This window comes from Nannospalax galili, unplaced genomic scaffold (genome assembly GCF_000622305.1).
Source record: "Nannospalax galili isolate Female #2095 unplaced genomic scaffold, S.galili_v1.0 scaffold598, whole genome shotgun sequence".
Lineage (NCBI taxonomy): Eukaryota > Metazoa > Chordata > Mammalia > Rodentia > Spalacidae > Nannospalax > Nannospalax galili.
Window position 1 is genome coordinate 154,889 of NW_008342423.1, and position 20,668 is coordinate 175,556.

Below are 20,668 nucleotides of genomic sequence, written 5' to 3' on the forward strand. Positions count from 1 at the left end.
AATACTTTATCTAGCATTAATGTGCAGTTTTCAAATTAAAAGATAAGTTTTTCATTTTTATTCCTGTCCCCATCTATCTTCACTGCATAGTTCTTATCCAGTGTATTGTATTGGACACAACAAACCTACCTATTTGCACACTTTTCTATGAAAATCAGATGGCTGATTACTAGATAGGTCTTCTTAAAATGATGCATGCAGTTTATCAATCCCTTTTGATAGTTATGCTCCTTTTCCAAGATAATAAAGTACAGAAATCTTTGCCCAAACATTAAAAGTTCTCCACAGTTTAAACTTAGTCTTTTAGAAGTTATTATCACTGCCTTTGAAAAATACCACGTCATATACTGAATGGTTCTGAAGTTCATTCATTAATATTTCTATTCACGTATTCATCTGCCATAAATTTTATACATTTAAACTTGAAGGTTGGGCTGGGGAGATGGTTCAGTCAGAGGCCCTGAGTTTGATCCCCAGAACCCACATAGAAAGGCCAGGTGTGACGGCACTTGTAACCCAACGCTGGGTGGCAGGAACAAGTGAATCCCCGAGGCTCTGGCCAGCCAGAGAGCCTATGGGGCAAACTCCAGGCCAGTGAAAGACCCTGTCTCAGAAGGTGGTGGCACCTGAGGGACGACACCTGAGATTCAGTGTCTTAAATCTTTGAGTCTCTATAAATTTGCTTAAACTAGATAAGTCATATACGTGACACCACACAATATTTTTATTTTTGTGGCTAACATCTCACAGCACAGTGTTTTCAGGGTTCACGCATGTTGTGGGTGTATCGAAACTTATTTCTCTTTCTAATATTCTTCTGTGTGTTGTAAACCATGTTTTGTTTATCTGTCCATTGATAAACACTTAAATTATTTTTACCTTTTGATTACTATAAATCTGTGGTGAACACTAAAAACTTTGGGCCCCTCACATGCTACACAAGTGCTCTGTCACACCCCCAGCCCTGTTAGGCATCTTTTCATGTTCTTATGTTATTTTAAAAATTAAAATGTATTTCCCCTGGAAATACTGTTGAACTTCAGAATGATTGTTATATGAATTACTTACAATTCATACGTGTTTAAAGTTACAGGTTTAAAAGGCTTTAAACCCTAAATCCTTTACCTAATATCATTACTAATATAGCAAAACCTATCTGTGCTCCTCATCCTACCCTTTCTCTCCCACAGTCTTCCAAATTAATACCTCCCTGAATTTTGTTATCTGTATTTTCTTCCATATATATGTGTATATGTTTCCCTCAACTTTGTTTAGCTTTCCATTTTTGACAAGAAAAATCTAATTTTGTGAACATTGTATATGAGTTGGAAAAATTGAGTAATTCTAATAATATATGTCTAGAAAGTGCTATATTTTAAGTTTTGAGCAGGCCAAATTTTTTTAATTTTATTATTTTGTGAACATTGTATATGAGTTGGAAAAAAAGGAGTAATTCTAATAATATATGTCTAGAAAGTGCTATATTTTAAGTTTTGAGCAGGCCAAATTTTTTTAATTTTATTATTTTTATTTTATTTGTATGCGTGTATTGCTTGCATGTAGGTGGGTACACCCGTGTCATGCAGTGCCGGTGGTGGTCAGAAGAATGCGTCAGATCCCCTGGAACTGGAACTATGGGTGGTTGTTAGCCACCATGTGGGTTCTAAGAATCAAACCTGGATCCTCTGCAAGAGCAGCCAGTACTCTTAAGCACTGAGCCATCTCTTTTACTATGTAAAAGGATCCTTAAAATTCACCTTAAAAGAATATGTAGCTCTTGTGGCAGGGCATAGTGGTACAACCTTTAATCCCAGCACTCAGGAGGCAGAGGTAGACTGCCAGCCTGGTCTACATAGTGATCCCAAGCCAGCTGGGGCTACTGGGAGACTCTGTCTCAAATAGCCAAAAAAATAAATAAATAAATAATCTAACTCTTAAGGTTATTATAACCAATTGTTTTCCTTTTATGTTTAAGAAAACTCACATTAAAATTTTTTAACTGTGCACGCCTTTAATCCCAGCACTCGGGAAGCAGAGGCAGGGGATCTCTCTGAGTTCGAGGCCAGCCTGGTCTACAGGGTCTACAGAGCGAGTTCCAGGCCACCTGGGGCTACAGGGGAGACTCTGCCGCTAAAAACAAAAAAAGAACAATCTCAAATGATGAACAGTTTCTACCTAACTCTTGACTTAGAACAGTTGTGAAAAGTTATCAGTGGTGATATATTCCCTAGAGCTTCAATGTGTAGGAAAAAGTAAGAAGTAAGTGCATCTTGCAATTGATTTTTAAAAATATTAACCACTAAGAGTTGGCATTGTTGTTTGGAGATGAAATTTCCTTATGATGTCCAGGATAGTCTCAAATCCATGATCATAAGAGAGCCTCACACCTGAGTCTCCTAAGGAACAAGGGTTACAGATACATACAGTCAAACCTAGTTTTAAAAGATAGTTATTTCATTTCATATAAAAAGTTTAGAGATGGGCAATTCTAAGATCAGCTTGACAATCTTAGGGCCAGGAAGTCTATTACACTCTTTATTTTGCCTCCACAATTGAGTATGTCCAAACCAGTAAGATTTTATTAAAGGTTTGCTCATTTGGGGCTGGAGAGATGACTCAGTGGTTTAGAGTACTGACTACTCTTGCAAAGGACCTGGGGTCACTTCCCAGCACCCACATGGTGGCTAACAACTGTCTTTAACTCCAGTTCCAGGGGATCTGGCACCTTGTTTTGGCCTCTGCAGACATTGCATGTCATGAATGCACTTAACATATATGCAGGCAAAACACCCATACACATTAAAAAAAAATTAATCAAAACTTTTAAAAGAGCGTTCATTTGATGGCGGTGGGCGATGAGAGAAAGAAGAGGGTGAAAATGTGCTTTGTTTTTGTTAGGATCTGTTTTTCTGTGTGGAATGACAGAAGATTTTCTCTTCATTTATCAGAGGCCAGAATGGGGATCCTGTCCTTAGCGAAAGGGAATGGGCTTGTACTGACCAATTAGGTTGGTTATGATTCATCTCTTTGGAACTAAAGGAAGAGCTGTCTTCCTCCAAGAAAAAGAGATAGCTTTTAACACCGCCTGAGAAGGAGGGGCTTCGATGATTTCTTAGCCAATAGAATGTGCCTGTCTTTTTTTTTTTAACTTGTTTTGCTGGCATCTGTGTAAATGCACCGTGTATGCATGGTAACCATGGGGCATCAGATACCCCTGGAACTGGAGTTATAGACAATTGTTAGCGTCCACATGGGTGCTGGGAACTGAACCCAGGTCCTCCGCAAGAGCAGTCAGTGCTCTTAACCACTGAGCGATCTCTCCAGTCCTGACTCTATTTATTGATAGATTCCTTTACGTATATTTTATTTTCGCATTTTATTTATTTTGCTTTGTGTTTGCTTGGTTTTTAACATTAGTTTTTTGGCTTTTAATAGAAAATCATAGCCTGGCATGGTTGAGCACACCTTTAGTCCCAGCACTTGGGGGCAGATGCAGGCAGATCTCTGTGAGTTTGAGGTCAGCCTGGTATACATAGTGAGTTCTAAGCCAGCTGTAGCTATAGGGAGACCCTATCTCAAAAAGACAGAAAAGAAAAAGCAAAGAAAATCAGTTTTTACTTTGATTTCTTAGACTCTTTTCCCTGAAATTTTGAGAAATCTTACATAGCTCATTTATCTTTCTGAGTAAGGAAGGTTTCATAATATAAGAATTATCAGCTGGGGGTGATGGCACATACCTCTAATCCTAGCACTCAAGAGGCTGAGGCAGAATTGCTGTGAGTTTGAGACCAGCCTGGGCCATATAGCAAGTTCAACCATGGCTTAGTAGTAACAAGACCTCCTCCTTCAAAAAGTCATCAGTAGGATATCTCATAGGTTGAATGTTAAGTTCTAAGTAAGATTTCTGATGTATTTAGTTTTTGTTTTTAATTTTTAGGGAACCTCGAAAAGTTGTTCTTCATCGTGGTTCAACAGGCCTTGGTTTCAACATTGTGGGAGGCGAAGATGGAGAAGGAATATTTATTTCCTTTATCTTGGCTGGAGGACCTGCTGACCTCAGTGGAGAGCTAAGAAAAGGAGATCGCATTATATCGGTAGGATGTGTTAATTAGATAATTTTATATGACCTTTACTGTGACCTATTAATGATTAAAAGTGAATTATTTTTCCATATCTTAGTGTATTTCTGATACACATTGTATGATTGGGTCTTGTTTTATGAACCAAGCAGACAGTTTGTGCCTCTCAGAGTGTTTAGTGTGAGTGTTACTGTTATATATAGTTCTGGGGACTAAACCTAGGACTCACATCTATTAGGTAAGTGTTCCACCCCTGAGCTACACTCCTGCTTGTAATGTAGTTATTAATTAGTAAATTAATACATACTTCAGTGTCACATGACAGTATTGCTTTTCATTTACCATACTTGTTCCTCACCCTCACTAATTTTTCCCACTTTTTTCCAGTACTGATTTTTTAAAATATATTTTGTTTATTATTTTTGTGTGTATGAGTGTTGTGCATGGATGTATGTCAGTGCACCATGTCACTTGCATGGCCCATGAAGGTCAGAAGAGGGTGTCGGATTCCTTGGAACTAGAGCTAAGGACAGTTTTTAGCTGACATGTGGGTGCTGGGAATCAAACCTGGGTCCTCTGCAAGTGTAGCCAGTGCTCTTAACTTCTGAGCCATCTCTCCAGCCTCTTTTGGTAGTTTTTGTTTTTTAATATTTTATTTTTTATTTTTATTTTATGTGTATGTGTATTGTCTGTGTGCAGGTAAGTGCACCCATGTCATGCAATGCCCACGGAGGTCAGAAGAGGCTGTCGGATCCCCTGGGACTGGAGTTACTGACAGTTGTTAGCTGCCATGTGGGTGCTGGGATTTGAACCCATATCTTCTGCAAGAACAGAGTTCTTAACCACTGAGCCATCTCTCCAGCCCCTTTTGGTAGTTTTTATGCTTTTGCTGAAACTATCCAAACTCCTCATCATCCATAGTGGCTACCTTTACATTCTTTAACACATTTATCATCATGACTTTATCATAATAATTTTTTCATAATTATTATTTTTAGTAGCAGAGTCTCATTGTAGCCCTGGCTGGCCTCGTACTCACTATAATGAGGCAAAAGGAGCTAGCAGCTTGGGTCTCTGGGGTCCACAAGGTGAAAGAAGAAGACCAACTCCCACAAGTTGTCCTCTGATCTCCACACACACACTTTCTAAATAAATAAATAAATGCTTTAAAAGAATGAAGTAAATACTATGGGTTACTGTTTTGTAACAGAATAATTTACGTGTCGGAATTAATGCCTGGAACTAGGGAATAGCATGTATTGGGCTGCCAGAATCGAGCTACGTGAACGTGATCTGTAATTGAGCTGTATTTTCTTGTAGCTCCAATTTAATTTAGTTTAAAATTTTTTTGAGAATAGGCTCTGGCAAGCATTTTCTGAGCACTTGTGAGATTTGCAGTATCTCATGTTTTACAACTGAGCTGCCAACTTTTAAAACTGCTTTATAATTCAGCTGCCAACTTTCTGGGATGCTGTCATTTCTTTTTGTTCTCTGAACTTGCCTCACTTTTTCTGCATCTTGGGAATAACTGCTTCCATGCCCTCCTCCTATCTACAGTGTCTTGGAGGTCCTTACCTGCTTCTCATGCCCCTTAGCAGCTGGAAGTACAGACTTCCTGTTGTTGATTTTGGACAGGTTTTCAGCCAAAGTAGAAGAGACACTCTTCATTATAAGTCTCTAGTACTTTGACTATGATGGATGTTACCAGCTAAATTTAGTAGTCTACTGTCTTGTATTTGGGGATGCCCTTGACAAGTCAGGAATGAAAAAATCTTATGTTTCAGTCCCCAAACACTGGTCTGAATCAATACTCAGGTGGGTGTAGACTTGCCTTGTTGCTTCTCAGAATTTTTATCTGTTTCACCAGTCTACAAGAACTCATAAAATGTTAAGTAAAGTTTTGGCTAGTTTCTTCTTATTTCTGTCTATTCCTTTTTACCACTTTACCAAGAATGAGAGCTACCATAGGTGTCTTCTTGTTATTTTCTGGACTTAGTTCACTTAAGTCTGTTGGAATTCCAGTTCCCTGTGAGTTTAGTTTTTTTTAAATTTACCCAGATTATTTTGATAAGATATGAATGATAAGCCAGGCGTGGTGGCGCATGCCTTTAGTCCTAGCACTCAGGAGGCAGAGGCAGGGGAATCTCTGTGAGTTCAAGGCCAGCCTGGTCTACATAGTTCCAGGCCAGCTGGGGCTACAGGGAGACTCTGTCTCAAAAAGACCAAAAAACAAAACAAAAAAACTTCTCTTGATTTATATCAAAGAAATGGCTTAAAATAGCAATACTATCTGGGCATGGTGGCACATGCCTTTAGTCCCAGCACTCAGGAGACAGATGTGGGCAGATCTTTGTGAATTCGAGGCCAGCCAGAGCTACATAGTGTAGACCTTCTCTACCCACTCCATCCCCACCCCCTAATAAAAGCAATATTGAGCAACATTGTTGACCAACAATATGAGGTTTATTTCTGTGTCTCAAATTCTGAATTTTTTGAGGCTTATCTTACCTTAAAATACCTAAACCAAACCTACCTTATACTTTTTAATTAAAAAGAAAACAGTACATCAAAAATAGTGGTTAAGGTAAACCTTGTCTGAACCATTATATAGCTCTTGAGGGCAAATTAACTTCTAGTGTTTTTGGAAGAATGCGATAAGAAAAATGTTTCTAGGAACTTAACACACACAATGTAAATAGATCGGCACTCCCTAAATGAAACAACACTGGACTCCAACAAATAAAATACCACTAAAAATAAGCTCACAATGCAGTTTAAAGCATGAAAACCAGTTCACCATGCACCATAAAATTTATGTATTATATAGCTATGAACCTGAGAAATAGAACTATTATATATAAAATAATATCCACTCAATAGGACTTGAATAAGGACAGAATACATATAACAAGAGAAGGCAAAATTTGTAAAGACCATGGCTGTTTCCAGAACTGATGAGTAAATCATGTTTCCCCTGATTTAGTAAACACTTGCTCCAAAAGAAATACAAAATATAGACATATTTTAGTAAAAGTTTAGCACACAAAAGATGAGGTCTTCAAACAAAACGCCTACAAACAAGATAGAGAAAAATTTTTGAGACAGGGTCTCCCTGTAACCCCAGCTAGCCTGGAACTTGCTATGTAGACCAGGCTGGCCTCAAAGTCACAGAGATCTGCCTGCCTCTGCCTCCCAAGTGCTGGGATTAAAGGCACGCACCACTAAGCCCAGCGTATTTATTTTTATGTGTATGAGTGTTTTGCTTGCATGTCTATAAGAGCACCCATGTCAGGCAATACCAACAGAGGCCAGAAGAGGAGTCAGATCCCCTGGAACTAGAATTAAAGATAGTTGTTAGCTGCCGTTGTTAATGCTGAGAACTCAACCTGGGTCCTCTGCAAAAGCAGCTAGTGCTCTTAACCACTGAGCCATCTCTCCAGCCCATCTTCAAAGTCATTAGGTTGACCAGATTTAAAAGTGAAGGTACAATAAAGACATTCAAATAAAGTCTTTAAGAATATTGACCATTAAGATTTTTATTTTTTTTTAAAAAAAAAACCTTTTTTTGAAGACGTGAAATTCAAGCACTAAAATACTAGAAAATCATGATTAAACTTTCCCAAGGTCTGGGTGTCATTAGGAAGAATTGTAGGACTATAGATTACAACATAAACACACAAATTCAAAATAAAAAGAATAGTAAAGCTAAAGTAAATGCCAAGCAAAAATGATAGGTGCATTTAATTAATTTCAGACAATATAGACTCAGTGGCAAAGAAACATTATAAACCATTTCTATTATGTTTAAAAAGAGGATTATTGCCGGGCATGGTGGTACATGCCGGTAGTCCCAGCACTTGGGAGGCAGAGGCAGGGGGATCTCTATGAGTTCAAGGCCAGCCTGGTCTACAAAGAAAGTTCCAAAATAGCTGGGACTTCAGGGAGACCCTGTCTCAAAAAAGACCAAAAAAAAAAGAGCATTATTAACATAATGACAAAAAGTCCAGTTTTGGCAGGAAGGAGTGATAATTCTAAACTTAAATATACCTAAAAAACAGTTTCAAAAGATAAAAAAGCTAATGCTACAGGAACAGACTACTAATCCCACTGTCATAAACTTTAAAAGTCTCTTTCAGTCATCAAGCAAAAAAAAACAGATTGAAGTATTCAAAAGTCTGCAATTTAAATATACAAGTAAAAAACTTGGGTTAACATACTGAACATTACATTCTCCTTTAAATGACATTTATAAAGAAAGTCAGATAGCAGAAGAGAAGTTATAACACAGAATATGTTCTGACAGCACCGTAATTCTGTAGTTGTAAAGTGGTTAAGAAGATAACCAAAATGTACCCATAAGAAAGAAAAAAATGTTTTCATCTTGTTTGAGACAGGATCTCCCTGTAGTCCCAGCAGGCCTGGAACTCATTATGTAGGCCAGGCTGAACTTGAACTCACAGAGTTCCCCTACCTCTGCCTCCAGAGTGCTGGGACTAAAGGCATGCACCACCACGCCCAGCACTAGAAAGAAAGTTTTTAACAGATGATAATGGAACAACTAGGCAGCCATAATAAAAGCAAAAACAGCTCTCAGTCGTACTTCAGAGATAGAAATGTACTCCTGGATGGATTATAGACCCAAGCATTAGAACCTGGAGGTACAGTCTTCCTGGAGAAGAACATAGAGGAGTATCTGGACAGGGCAGCAGTTCTTTGACAAGACACAGAAAACTCTGTCAACTGAAGTCCACATAGAAACGAGAGGCAAGCCAAGCATTCCTCAGTGCATGTACCTAACCAAAGACTTGTATCCAAAATATGTAATAATCTACAAATAAACAATAAAGAGATGAGTAATCTAAGTTTTTAAAATACATAAAAGACTTGAACAGTTGTTTTACAAAACGAAATACATGAATTACCAGTAAGCTCATAAAAAGTTACTTAACATTAGACATCACAGAATTCCAAAATCCTAACAAATAAAGGGGTTTGAAAGAATTTGGGTCTATTCCAAATACATATCCTACTGAGTTAGATGGCTAAAGGGAAAAAAACCAAGGACGATATTATTGGAGAGAATATTTAGAGAAGCTAACTCTTGATGTATAATTAGCATATAAAGTAATATATCATTATAAGGACTTTAGGGAGGTCTTTAGTAATTTAAACATACAGCTATCTAATCTTTATCAGACAGGTTTTCCCCTAGGGAAATAAAAGGTGTTCACAAAAAGACTTTGACAAAAACATTTGTGTCAGCCTTGTTCATAATAATCTAGATCTGGAAATGACCTGTTTCTATTAACAAAAAACAACTAAGTAAATGGTGGAATGTTTATGTAATTTAATGCCATACAGCAAGGAGAAGGACCAAATACTGAAAGTTAAAATAATCTAGGTAACTAAAAAATATACTGTGCAAACCAAAACAGACATCACAAAAATGCACGCTGTATATTTCCTAGTTTTATATGGTAATCATTAGCACTACTTTCTGGTAGTAAAGTTTGGAAAGAATTTGACATTGATTGGGACTATAAATGTACTCGATAGAACTCTCCGGATTGGATAATGGGAAAAGTCTGTATGTTATTTAAGGTTGTATTTTCATGATGTATATAGTTGTCAAATTCTTCCATCATAACTGATCGTGTTTTTTGCATTTTATTTTTTGTAAGATAGTACTATAATTTTTTGTTTGTGTGTTTTTTGTTTCTTTGAGACAGAGTCTCCTTATAGCCCCATCTGGCCTGAAAGTCACTATGTAGACCAGGCTGGCCTCAATCTCACAGAGATCCACCTTACTCTGCCTACCGAGTGCTGGGATTAAATACATATGCCACTGTGCCCAGCAGATACACTGTAATTTAATCTCTAAAATAAGCTGTAGTGTGATAAGGACAAATTAGTGGTAAGGAATAGATTTTTTTTTTAAGTGTTGTTAGACAAATTAGCTACTTAGGAGAATAAAATTAGCTTAGGGCCTTCACTTCACACCTTCTGTCAGATACATTTTTAGTTGCCTTAGAATTTCGTGTGAAAAACTCAGAACAAAAATAGATATTTTTAAATTACCTATGTGGGACCAGCTTATATGGGTCACTGACACACTATACTGCTAAAATGTGTTAGGCCAAGCAACAGCCAAGATCACTCCAAACTTTCCCAGTATAGCACTGACCCCTTTAGTCTCAGTTGTTTTTGTTTGCTAGTTCGGATTTGTATGGTTGGTTGATTTGGGGTTAGAGGGAGGTTGTTTGCTTTTTTGGTTGCTTTTTGTTGTTGTTTTCTTTTGGGCTTCTTTGGGGTTTTTTGAGACAGGATCTCATCATGTAGCCCTGGCCTGGAACTCACTATGTAGACCGGGCCAGCCTCTTTAAAGGCATGCTACCATGTCTGGCATAAGCATTAAATGTTAATGCTACTGATATACACGGCCTTGCACTGTCTGAAATTTTCAAGATTTAAAATTGCCTGTCTGGTCTGCATAACAGGTTTAAGACCAGCTGGAGCTACAGGATGACCCTGTCTCGAAAAACAAAGAAAAAAATTAATACTTACTAATCTTCTGTAAGGAAATACCATGGAAATAGCAGAAAAAAACTTCAGGAGCAAGAGGCATACATTTAATTTTTTTTTCCAAAGCTCAACAAGATCTAAAAATTCTCGAACAAACATTTAAATACCTTCTTAGACAAAATTTAACAGCTTTCATACTTCAGCTTTATATCAAGAGTACCTAATAGCCTCAAAACAGAGCCCCATTCCCAATGTAGATGGTGGTCTTGTGGTGGTGGTGGTGGTGGTGGTGGTTGTAGTCATGGTGGTAGTTTTTGGTTTTTTGTTGCTTTGTTTTATGGATAAAACTTTTTCAGTGCCTAATTCTTAGAGCACTATCATAACTTAATTCCTGGTAATTCCTGTAATATCCTGTATACAAGACTGTCTGTATTTGGCCTCATCAGGATCTGCAGTGCAAAAGCTGTCTTCCCCAAGATAATTGTCAAAACAATAATAGGCACGTCTGGCTGCCTGAGACATTAGGCAAATTGGCAGACAGCAAACTAAACAAAAGACTAAAAAGAGCCAAACGTGATGACAGAGTCCTGTAATCCTAGCACTGACACTGAGGCAAGAGGATTGCCATGAGTTTGAGACCAGCCTCAGCTACATAGTAAGTTCCAAGTTAGGAACTTACTCTTACCTACTCCCTTCCCCTCCCCACTGGAATGTTCCCTGGACCTTGCCACAATGGATGTCTTTTTTTTTTTTTAAGACTGAGCTCAACCTTCTCTGATAAGATTTTCTTCCTAGTTACATGAATTGTGCAGTATTTTTCTTTTGAAATTAAAAAATTCTGCCACTGGAAGTCTCCTGTTTTCTAAAATCATAGGTAAGTCAATACTTTGTGTACACTTGAGTTGTAGGTAAACCTCTGCTTGAGTGTACTTCACTAGAGAGTACTGCAGTGGAGTGTAGCAGTGCTCCTGCACACAGTCGTGCTGCATTTGGTTATTGGCACCTTGAAGCCTGGGTGCCAGAACCAAAATTTGTAGTTTCCCATGAGTTACCAAGATAACATGATGTCATCTGTTCCACGGGGTTTCGAATTTCCCCCATTTCCTGTCTACCAACCCCATGTCACATTCTCCTCGGGCTACATAGTGAAATTCTGTCTCAAAACAAACCAAAAAAGAAATGACACAAATTTTCAAATGGTACATTACAGAATATCTACTTAGCACAAAAAGAGAAGTAGAAAAGACAGGGTGGAAAAAAAGAATGACATGAGCTGGAGCGATGGCTCAGCAGTTAAGAGCACTGGCTGTTCTTGTAGAGAACCCAGGTTCAGTTCCCAGCATCCACTTGATGGCTAACAACCATCCATAGCTACAGTTTCAGGGGATCTGACTCCCTCTTCTGGCCTGCATTGGCTACTGCATGCACATGGTGTACCTACATACATGCAGGCAAAACACTCATACACATAAAATAATAAAAGTTTTAATGGCATAAAGAAAACAGATGATGGCTCAGGCCTGTAATTGCAACACTAGGCAGGCTGAGGCAGGAGGATTTCCACAAGTTTGAAGCCACCCAGGCTACAGAGTAAGACTGTCTCAAGTTGCAGGGCCAGCAAGATAGCTGAGCCAGTACAAACCTGGTGACCTAAGGTCAATTCTTGGAACCTATATAAAACTGAAAGGAAAGAACCAACTCCACAAAATTATCCTCTTATGTCCATACATGCCCTGTGACAGATGCACACCCAGATTTATACACACACACACTCCCACAAATAATAGTAGAGGTTAAAATTTTAAAAACCAGGAGCAAATTAATGGCATAAATACATTCTGATAATTACATTAAATGTAAATGGATTAAGCACTTTAAAACACAAAGATTTACAAAGTCTGGCTATGTGCTATCTACAAGAAAGACATTTTAAATCCCGAGACACAAATAATATGAAAGAGACTTTAAGACATTCTTACTGCCTACGATCATTACACCCTTTATTTTCCTTATCGCAATTTTAAAGATCATTCCTCTTAGTAATGTTTAACAAAATGTTAATAGAGAGTATATGTTTATGTACTTAAATGATATTAGTTACATATACAGTTGTCCATATAGTTCTGCAAAGATATAAACCAAGAAATTAAAAGCCTAAACCTGACTAGATATATAGCAATTAAGGACACCAAATCACTATCAGAGGGACTGGAGGACAGTTTGGCATGCACAAAGTCATGATTTTTGATCCCAGCACCTCCCCCAAAAAGTAATTAAAAACTTACAGTAGAAAAGCCCAAGACCAGATGGTTTCACTGTGCATTCTGCCAAACGTTTAAAGAATTAACAAAATTTTGCCAATTGGAAGACATGTGAGGAACATTTTCCCAGCTCAAACCGTGAGGCCCAGTATTATTCTTATATAAAACAGGCAGACATGACAAGAAAACTACATTATCCTTTATTAGTATAAAATCCTCAACAAAACATCAGTGCAAGTCCCTTTATTTATAAAATGTCTCCTGCAGTGTTTACTGTCGACTGTGTTTTAATTGGTCCCTGTTCTGGTTTGCTTTCTGTTGCTGTGATAAAACACTGACCAAAGCTAACTTGTAAAGGAAACGGTTTGTTTGGCTTATAGTTCATCATCAAAGGAAGCCAAGGCAGGAACTGAAATGGAAACCACAGAGAGATGCTTCTTACTGGTTTGCTTCCCTCTAACTTGCTCAGCTGCCTTTCCTGTTATAGCCCAGGCCCCACCTGCCCAGAGGTGGCACCATCCACATCAAGTAGAAAGCAAGAAAATGCCCCCACAGACAGCCCCACAGGCCAATCTGAAGTAGTAGTTCCTCAGTTGAGACTCCCTCTTCCCACTTATGTCTGGGTTTGTGTCAGGTTGACTAAAACTTTGACAATCTCCAAAATCTGAACTATTTTGATGTGCCTAAATAATTGCTTTCCTATTACAGCCAAAAATGGAAGCCTTAGTCTGTGACAGGAAGAAAGAACAATGAAACTGAGTTGTGCTGGAGGATTAAAAATAAAGTTACTGGCCACACATGGAGATATGGTGGCACACGCCTTTAATCCGGGGGCAGGGGGTGAGCTAGTGAAGCAATGCTACAAGTACAATTTTCTTCCCATTGCAAAATGAATTATGCATAATAATGACGCTTTGATTAGATGGGTAGCCAGCCTTCTGAAATCATGTGTTCGTTTTCCCTAACTTGCCATTAAAAAAGGAGTTTTTTTTTAATATTTGTTCTTTTAGAGATTATTTTATGTGTATGTGTGTTCCTGAATATATATGTGCACCATATGAGGGCAAGTGCCCTCAGAGGTCAGAAGCGGGTGTTGGATCCCCTGGAATTGGAGCTTTTAGCCACTATGTGGGTTACTGAGAACTGAGCCTGAATCCTCCAGCAAGTGCTCATACCCACTGAGCCATCTCTCCAGCCCCCAACAAAGTTTTTTTTGTAAATCTAATTGTTTTAAGTAATTAAAATATTTTGGTTTACTATAATATAATTTTTTTCTTTTTTCATTTTGGAGACAGAGTCTCCCTGTAGCCCCAGCTGACTTGGAACTCACTATGTAGACCTAGGCTGGCCTCAGTCTCACAGAGATTCACCCAGCTTATTTTCTTGAGACAAGATCTCACTATGCAGCCCGCTGACAAAACAATATATTTTAATGGTAAAGGTACTGTAACTAATTTGTACCTATTTAGGTTATTGTGACTTCTAATTAGTTATTATTTTCTCCAGATTAATGCTTGATTTTATTTATAGGTAAACAGTGTTGACCTTAGAGCTGCCAGTCATGAACAAGCAGCAGCTGCTTTGAAAAATGCAGGCCAGGCTGTCACTATCATCGCACAATATCGACCTGAAGGTAATAAAAAATAAATGTTTTAAGATACCCCCACCTGTCCTGGAATTTTCTATGTAGACCAGGCTGGCCTCAGTCTCACAGAGATCTGTCCAATTCTGCCTCCCCAGTGCTGGGATTAAAGGTGTGTCACCACACCTAGTCGTAATACAATTCTTACCGCCTGTGGTTATTGTACCCTTTATTTTCCTTATTGCAATTTTAAATTTTTTTTAACTTTTTTGAGACAAGGTTTCGTGTATCTCTGGCTCACCTTGAAATCAGTATGAAGCCAAGCATGACCTTCAGCTTCCGCTCCTCCTTCCTCTGCTTCCCAAGTGTTGGCAATGTGGGTGTGTGCTGGGTTTATACAGTCCTGGGGATCAAACCCCAGACTTCTTGCATGCTAGGCAAATACTCTACCAACTGAACTATATCCCTAGCCCTTAATAATGTTTAAATTGTAACCTTAACTCTGATTTGTTAATCTAGTAAATTGTTTAGTCTAAACCAGTTCATTTTCTAGGTCAGAAGTGGTTTTTAGTACAATTAAGAACACTTCATCTGCCAGCTCTTTTGAATATTATACAGTTATTTGGATTTATTTTATAATTTGACATCTGACCTCTTACCTAACACATACATTTTAACATCCCTTCTACTACCTCATTGATCTGAAAGAGTCATGGAAACCATAGCAATAACAGTAATAAAGAAAATGAAGTTCAATCAAATTTTTTCTGTCTTTTGAACTCGATTTTATATATTGATACCGAGTTTATCATGTCTCTCATAGCCGTTATTGCTGTTTAAAATAGAAGAATGTGAAGTTTGGGGTGTACTGTATATCTACACAGTAGAAGAGTCATGGGCATAAGTTTACTAAATTCCAGGGAGGGAGGGTGATAATGGGAACTTTGAGGTAATGCCATATTAAACATACATAATCCTCTAGTGTGCATCAACATTACCACTTTACTAGTAAAACCTCAGGGGGAGTTGAGATGTTTAAACACCCAGAAGAATAGATAGGATACTTGTTGATGTTCGTGAACAACAGGATGAGGAAGGTAGAAATAATGAGACTGACAGAACTAAATTAAATGTTATAATTTAGACATTAAATGAACTATAATTTAGCAGCTAAAAGAAACAGTTATCAACCTTTACATTGCTATTCTTTTCCTAATTCAGCAAAATGTAACTTATTCAGTAATAGTAATTTAAAAGTAGCTAATAAAGTCAGCCATGCAAAGATATTAATAAGTAACAGCAGAGCTTAGCAACAGGTTATACACAAACAGTACTGACACAAGTCAAATGAAAATTTAACCTGCATTTCTTTAACAGTTTATGCTGTTCACTTTAAAAGAAGTAGAAAAATGGTGGGTAAAGCTGTCTCAGCAACCAGGAAAGACAGACATAGGGCTAACAAACCCCGAAGGGAGAAAAGCAAACCAGCCACTGTGAAAATCCAAGGCCGCCGCAGAAATTCTCTAGGGGCTACAACAGGAAAAATAAACAAAATAAAAATAGAAGAAAGCTAAAAGTATTAGAGCAACATTTCCAAAGGAAGTCGGTGTCTATGCAGCATGTGCGTAATAAGATTCTTTTTAAAGAACGTTTAAGAAAAAAAATAGAAAATTCAGTGCAATCACAAAAACCTTTTTGATAGGATTGTTGAAGTGGGGCAGATCAAGGATGGTCTTGACATTACTATGACTAGTGGCTTTTGCCAGGACCCAGCACACCCCCGTATGTAGTGGAGCCCTTCCAGCTCATACTGTCTTACCCACAGCGCCTGAGTTACCGGGAACTGCTGTTTCATTCTTTCACTCTGCTTGTAACTTGTTTTGTTTGGGGTTTTGCTCCTTTCTGTGGTTTCCATGAACGATCTTTTCAAATGGTACTTTTTTGGTCTGGTCATACTTAGTACTGTTCCAATCTTAATAAAAACCATTTTGATATGAAAGAAATTCTTTTTTGTTTGGTCATTCAAATAACTTCTATTTAGTACATGGACCTTTATGTGGATTTCTCTTGTGTGTGTTTCATATTTTCCAAAATTGCCCGTACACTAGGTTTGCGGATCCTAAAGTGAAAACGTCATTACACATTATCTTTCCTTGAGTGAGCATGTGCATACTATTTAAATTATTTCAGATACGTGTTAATATGTTTCCTGCAATGAGATACAATTCGGTACAGGAATTTCTGAAACGCTGAATGGAGAAAATTTCCAGTGTAATGAACACCCAGCTCTCTCCCAGTGTAGCTTTGCTGAAATGAGTTTGATGGAATTCCTTGGAGAAGGATGCAAATAACCAAAAAGGGAGACAGAATTCTCCCCAAAAATGAAATATAAGAAAACATATACAGGGTAGGTAAATGGTGGAAATTGATAGGAGAACAGGTATGAATTAATTAAAACAAAAGGACAAGATGGGAATCTTTTCTAGGTAAATGAAATAGAAAATTTTAAGGAAAAGTTACCTTTTGAGAAAAGTGTTGAAGTATGTTTGGTCATAAAGAAATCTTACAAGGATTTGGTTTGGGGTTGGGTTTTTTTGTTTGATGTTTTGGTTTTGTTTTATTTGTGTGTGTGTGTGTGTGTGTGTGTGTGTGTGTGTGTGCGCGCGCGCTTGTGTGTGTGTGTGTGTGTGTGTGTGTGTGTGTGTGTGCGCGCACGTGTGTGTGTGTGTGTGTGTGTGTTGCCTGCATATATATAAGTGCATTCGTATCATACAAGGCCAGAAGAGGGTGTCAGATCCCCAGGAGCTGGAGTTTCAGATGGTTGTTAGCTGTCATGTGGGTGTTGGGAACTGAACCCAGGTCCTCTGTAAAAGTAGCCAGTTCTCTTAACCACTGAGACATCTCTCCAACTCAGAAGGAATTGTTAATTTTAAGGACCATGATATAAAACAATGACAAAATAAATCACAAACTTGGGAAATTACTAGGAATTGATATAGATTCCCAATATTTTAAATGTTTAATATCTGAGACTGTAATTGCTTTATAATAACTTAGTCTTCTTAGGAAAGAGTGTTTTCATAAAATGTAAATATGTTCTTGGGACTGGAGAGATGGCTTAGCAGTTAAGAACAGTAGCTGCTCTTGCAGAAGACCTGGGTTCGAATCCCAGCACCCACATGGCAGATAACAACTGTCCATAAATCCAATTCCAGGGGATCCAACGCCCTCTTCTGTCCTCCACGGACATTGCATGACATGGGTGCACTTACATACATGCAGGCAATACACACATGTACATAAAAATAATAATTTTTTAATGTAATATGTTCTTTTTACAGAAATTTTTTAAATTTCTAAAATGCTAAATATTTTACCTTGCTTGGACTTCTAGTACTCAGATACACAAATCTGAAAAAACCTTATAATCCCAGCTGTTAGGAGATAGAAGCAGAGGAATCAGGAGTTCAAGACTGTCTCCACTACATAGTTTGAGACCTTCCTGAGCTACGTGTGACCCCCCATCTCAAAAAAAGAAAACCACACAATCAGTAAACAAAAGTATAGTAAAGGACAGTGGTAAAATATTTTAGAAACAAAGGTAATAAACATTGAAAACCTATCACTCAGACAGGGACAATACTAGGTTATATTGTAATATCCTGTGCCATAAAGTAAAGAAATCAGGAATGATAAAAATTGCATCGGAAAGATACAGAATCCAACCTGGAAGAATACTCACTAATCAGGAATAATTTCTACCTGAAAGAAATAGTACTAGCTAGTAACTCACTGAATAAATTTAGAAGTCATAAGTCCTTAGCATTAATTAATTGATTACTTAATTAAAAGTTTGATAAAAACAAAACATTAGACCGTCTAGATGGCTCAGCAGGTAAAGGTACTGGGAATCAAATCTAATGACCTGAGTTCAGTCCCTGGAACCTACATTGTAGAAGGAGAGAACCAGCTTCCACAAGTTGTCCTTTGTCCTCCGCACGAGGGCCATGTGCATGCATGTGCATACAGGGTCACCCTAAAAATAAGTTAGAAGATAATTTACATCACAATTGGCCTGTAATTCTCATCAGCGTTAAGAAAGTCAAAGAAAGACTAAGACACTGTTCTGACTGAAAAGGACTAAAAGGATAGAACAGCTAAGCTATGTCTGGTGGTACTTACCTGTAGTTCCAGCACCATGGAGAAAGAGGCAGGAGAATCACGAGTTCAAGGCCAGCCTGGGCTACATAGTGAGCCGTTGTCTCATAACAAAACAAAACGAACAAAAAGAATAAATATAGGAGTTAGAAATGATAAAGAAATGTTAAAGACTAATTTGTATATAGTAGAAATCTATTAGGAAGAAAAACAAAACAGTGGCCAGCTGAGGCTATAGGGAGACCCTGTGAGTGAGTGAGTGAGGGAGGGAGTGAGGGAGTGAGTGAGGAGTGAGTGAGTGAGCGAGTGAGGAGTGAGCGAGTGAGGGAGTGAGTGAGGAGTGAGTGAGTGAGGAGTGAGGGAGTGAGTGAGTGAGGAGTGAGTGAGGACTGAGTGAGCGAGTGAAGGAGGAGTGAGGAGTGAGTGAGTGAGTGAGAAGTGAGTGAGGAGTGAGTGAGTGAGTGTGGAGTGAGTGAGGAGTGAGTGAGGAGTGAGGGAGGAGGGAGTGAGGAGTGAGGGAGGAGTGAGTGAGGGAGGGAGGGAGTGAGGAGGAAGTGAGTGAGTGAGGGAGGAGTGAGTGAGTGAGGAGGGAGTGAGGGAGGAGTGAGTGAGGGAGTGAGGAGGGAGTGAGGAGTGAGTGAGGGAGGAGTGAGTGAGTGAGTGAGGAGGGAGGGAGTGAGGAGTGAGGGAGGAGTGAGTGAGTGAGGAGTGAGTGAGCAGGGAGGGAGTGAGTGAGTGAGGAGTGAGGGAGGAGGGAGTGAGGGAGGAGGGAGTGAGGAGGAAGGGAGTGAGGAGTGAGGGAGTGAGGAGTGAGTGAGTGAGGAGTGAGTGAGGGAGGAGGGAGTGAGGAGTGAGGGAGGAGTGAGTGAGGGAGGGAGGAGTCAGTGAGGGAGGAGTGAGTGAGTGAGTGAGGAGGGAGTGAGGAGTGAGTGAGGGAGGAGTGAGGGAGGAGTGAGGAGTGAGTGAGTGGAATGGTCAAGTAAAGGTACCTGACATCAACCTGTCATATGTGTGTACACACACATACCAAAAACAAACAAACAAATGAAAAAGCATAGTATCCACAAAACAAACTGGATAACTGTGGTAGAAGAGCAGCTCAGCAGATTCACACTTTCTTGTTTTTACTGTCTTCTTAAACTGCACAAACAAGTTGTTTGCTAAAGACTAGGTTTTAACTAGTTCCCAAAAGTGCTAGAGGTTTTTCTTAAAGATGTATTTATTCTTTGACAGTTGCATACATGTATGTATACACTCTACCTTGATCATATCCATACCCAACTCCCCACAGACAGCCTTCCAGTATTTCCACCTTCTACCGATGTGTCCTCTCTTTTTCTTTCTTTCTTTTTCTTCTTATTTTGTAATCCATCGAGTCCAATTACTGCTCTTAGAATATTGATTGATCATGGCCGGGCATGGTGGCACACACCTTTAATCCCAGCACTCGGGAGGCAGAGGCAGGCGGATCTCTGTGAGTTCAAGGCCAGCCTGGTCTACATAGTGAGTTCCAGGACAGCTGGGGCTACAGGGAGACCCTGTCTCAAAAAGACCAAAAAAAAAAAAAAAGAATATTGATTGATCTTGTTAGCTTGATCATGCACAGGTCCATAGCTGCAGTGAGTTCTTGTGCAATGGCCATGTCATGTCCAGAGCACCATTTCACAGCACTCCTCCCCATCCTCCAGCTCTTACATTCTAATGCCCTCGCTTCCTCAGTGTTCCCTGCACCTTCGTGAGGCTGGTAAAAATGTCCCATCTAGTAAAGAGTAAACACTCAGCAGTCACTTACTCTCAGCACTTTGACCAGTTTTGAGTCTCTGCATTAAATGCTGCTCATTATGGAGAGAAGTCTCTCTGGCCAAGGTTGAGGGCAACACTCATTGATGGTATAAACATAAATATTTAGAAGGCAGTTTGACATGTCCATTCGCAAAACAGCAATAGTAGTAGGTTTCTCTGGGGCCTATGACTTCCTGAGATCCTCCTGGACTTTGACCAGGTTTACAGTACCGGGCATGAATAAAATTTAGTAGTATTTAATGTACAATATAGTTTTAAATAGT

The 20,668-nt window shown here is 38.9% G+C and overlaps 1 protein-coding gene across 1 annotated transcript in view; it reads left to right on the top strand.

Moving 5' to 3' along the window:
- Dlg1 (discs large MAGUK scaffold protein 1) overlaps window positions 1-20,668 on the top strand; it is a gene marked incomplete in the record, with an annotated part of 93,805 nt that overhangs the window by 16,693 nt on the left and 56,444 nt on the right. The window contains 2 exon segments of the mRNA XM_029566155.1: window positions 3,938-4,094; window positions 14,393-14,495. Coding sequence (XP_029422015.1) covers window positions 3,938-4,094; window positions 14,393-14,495 — 260 coding nt within the window.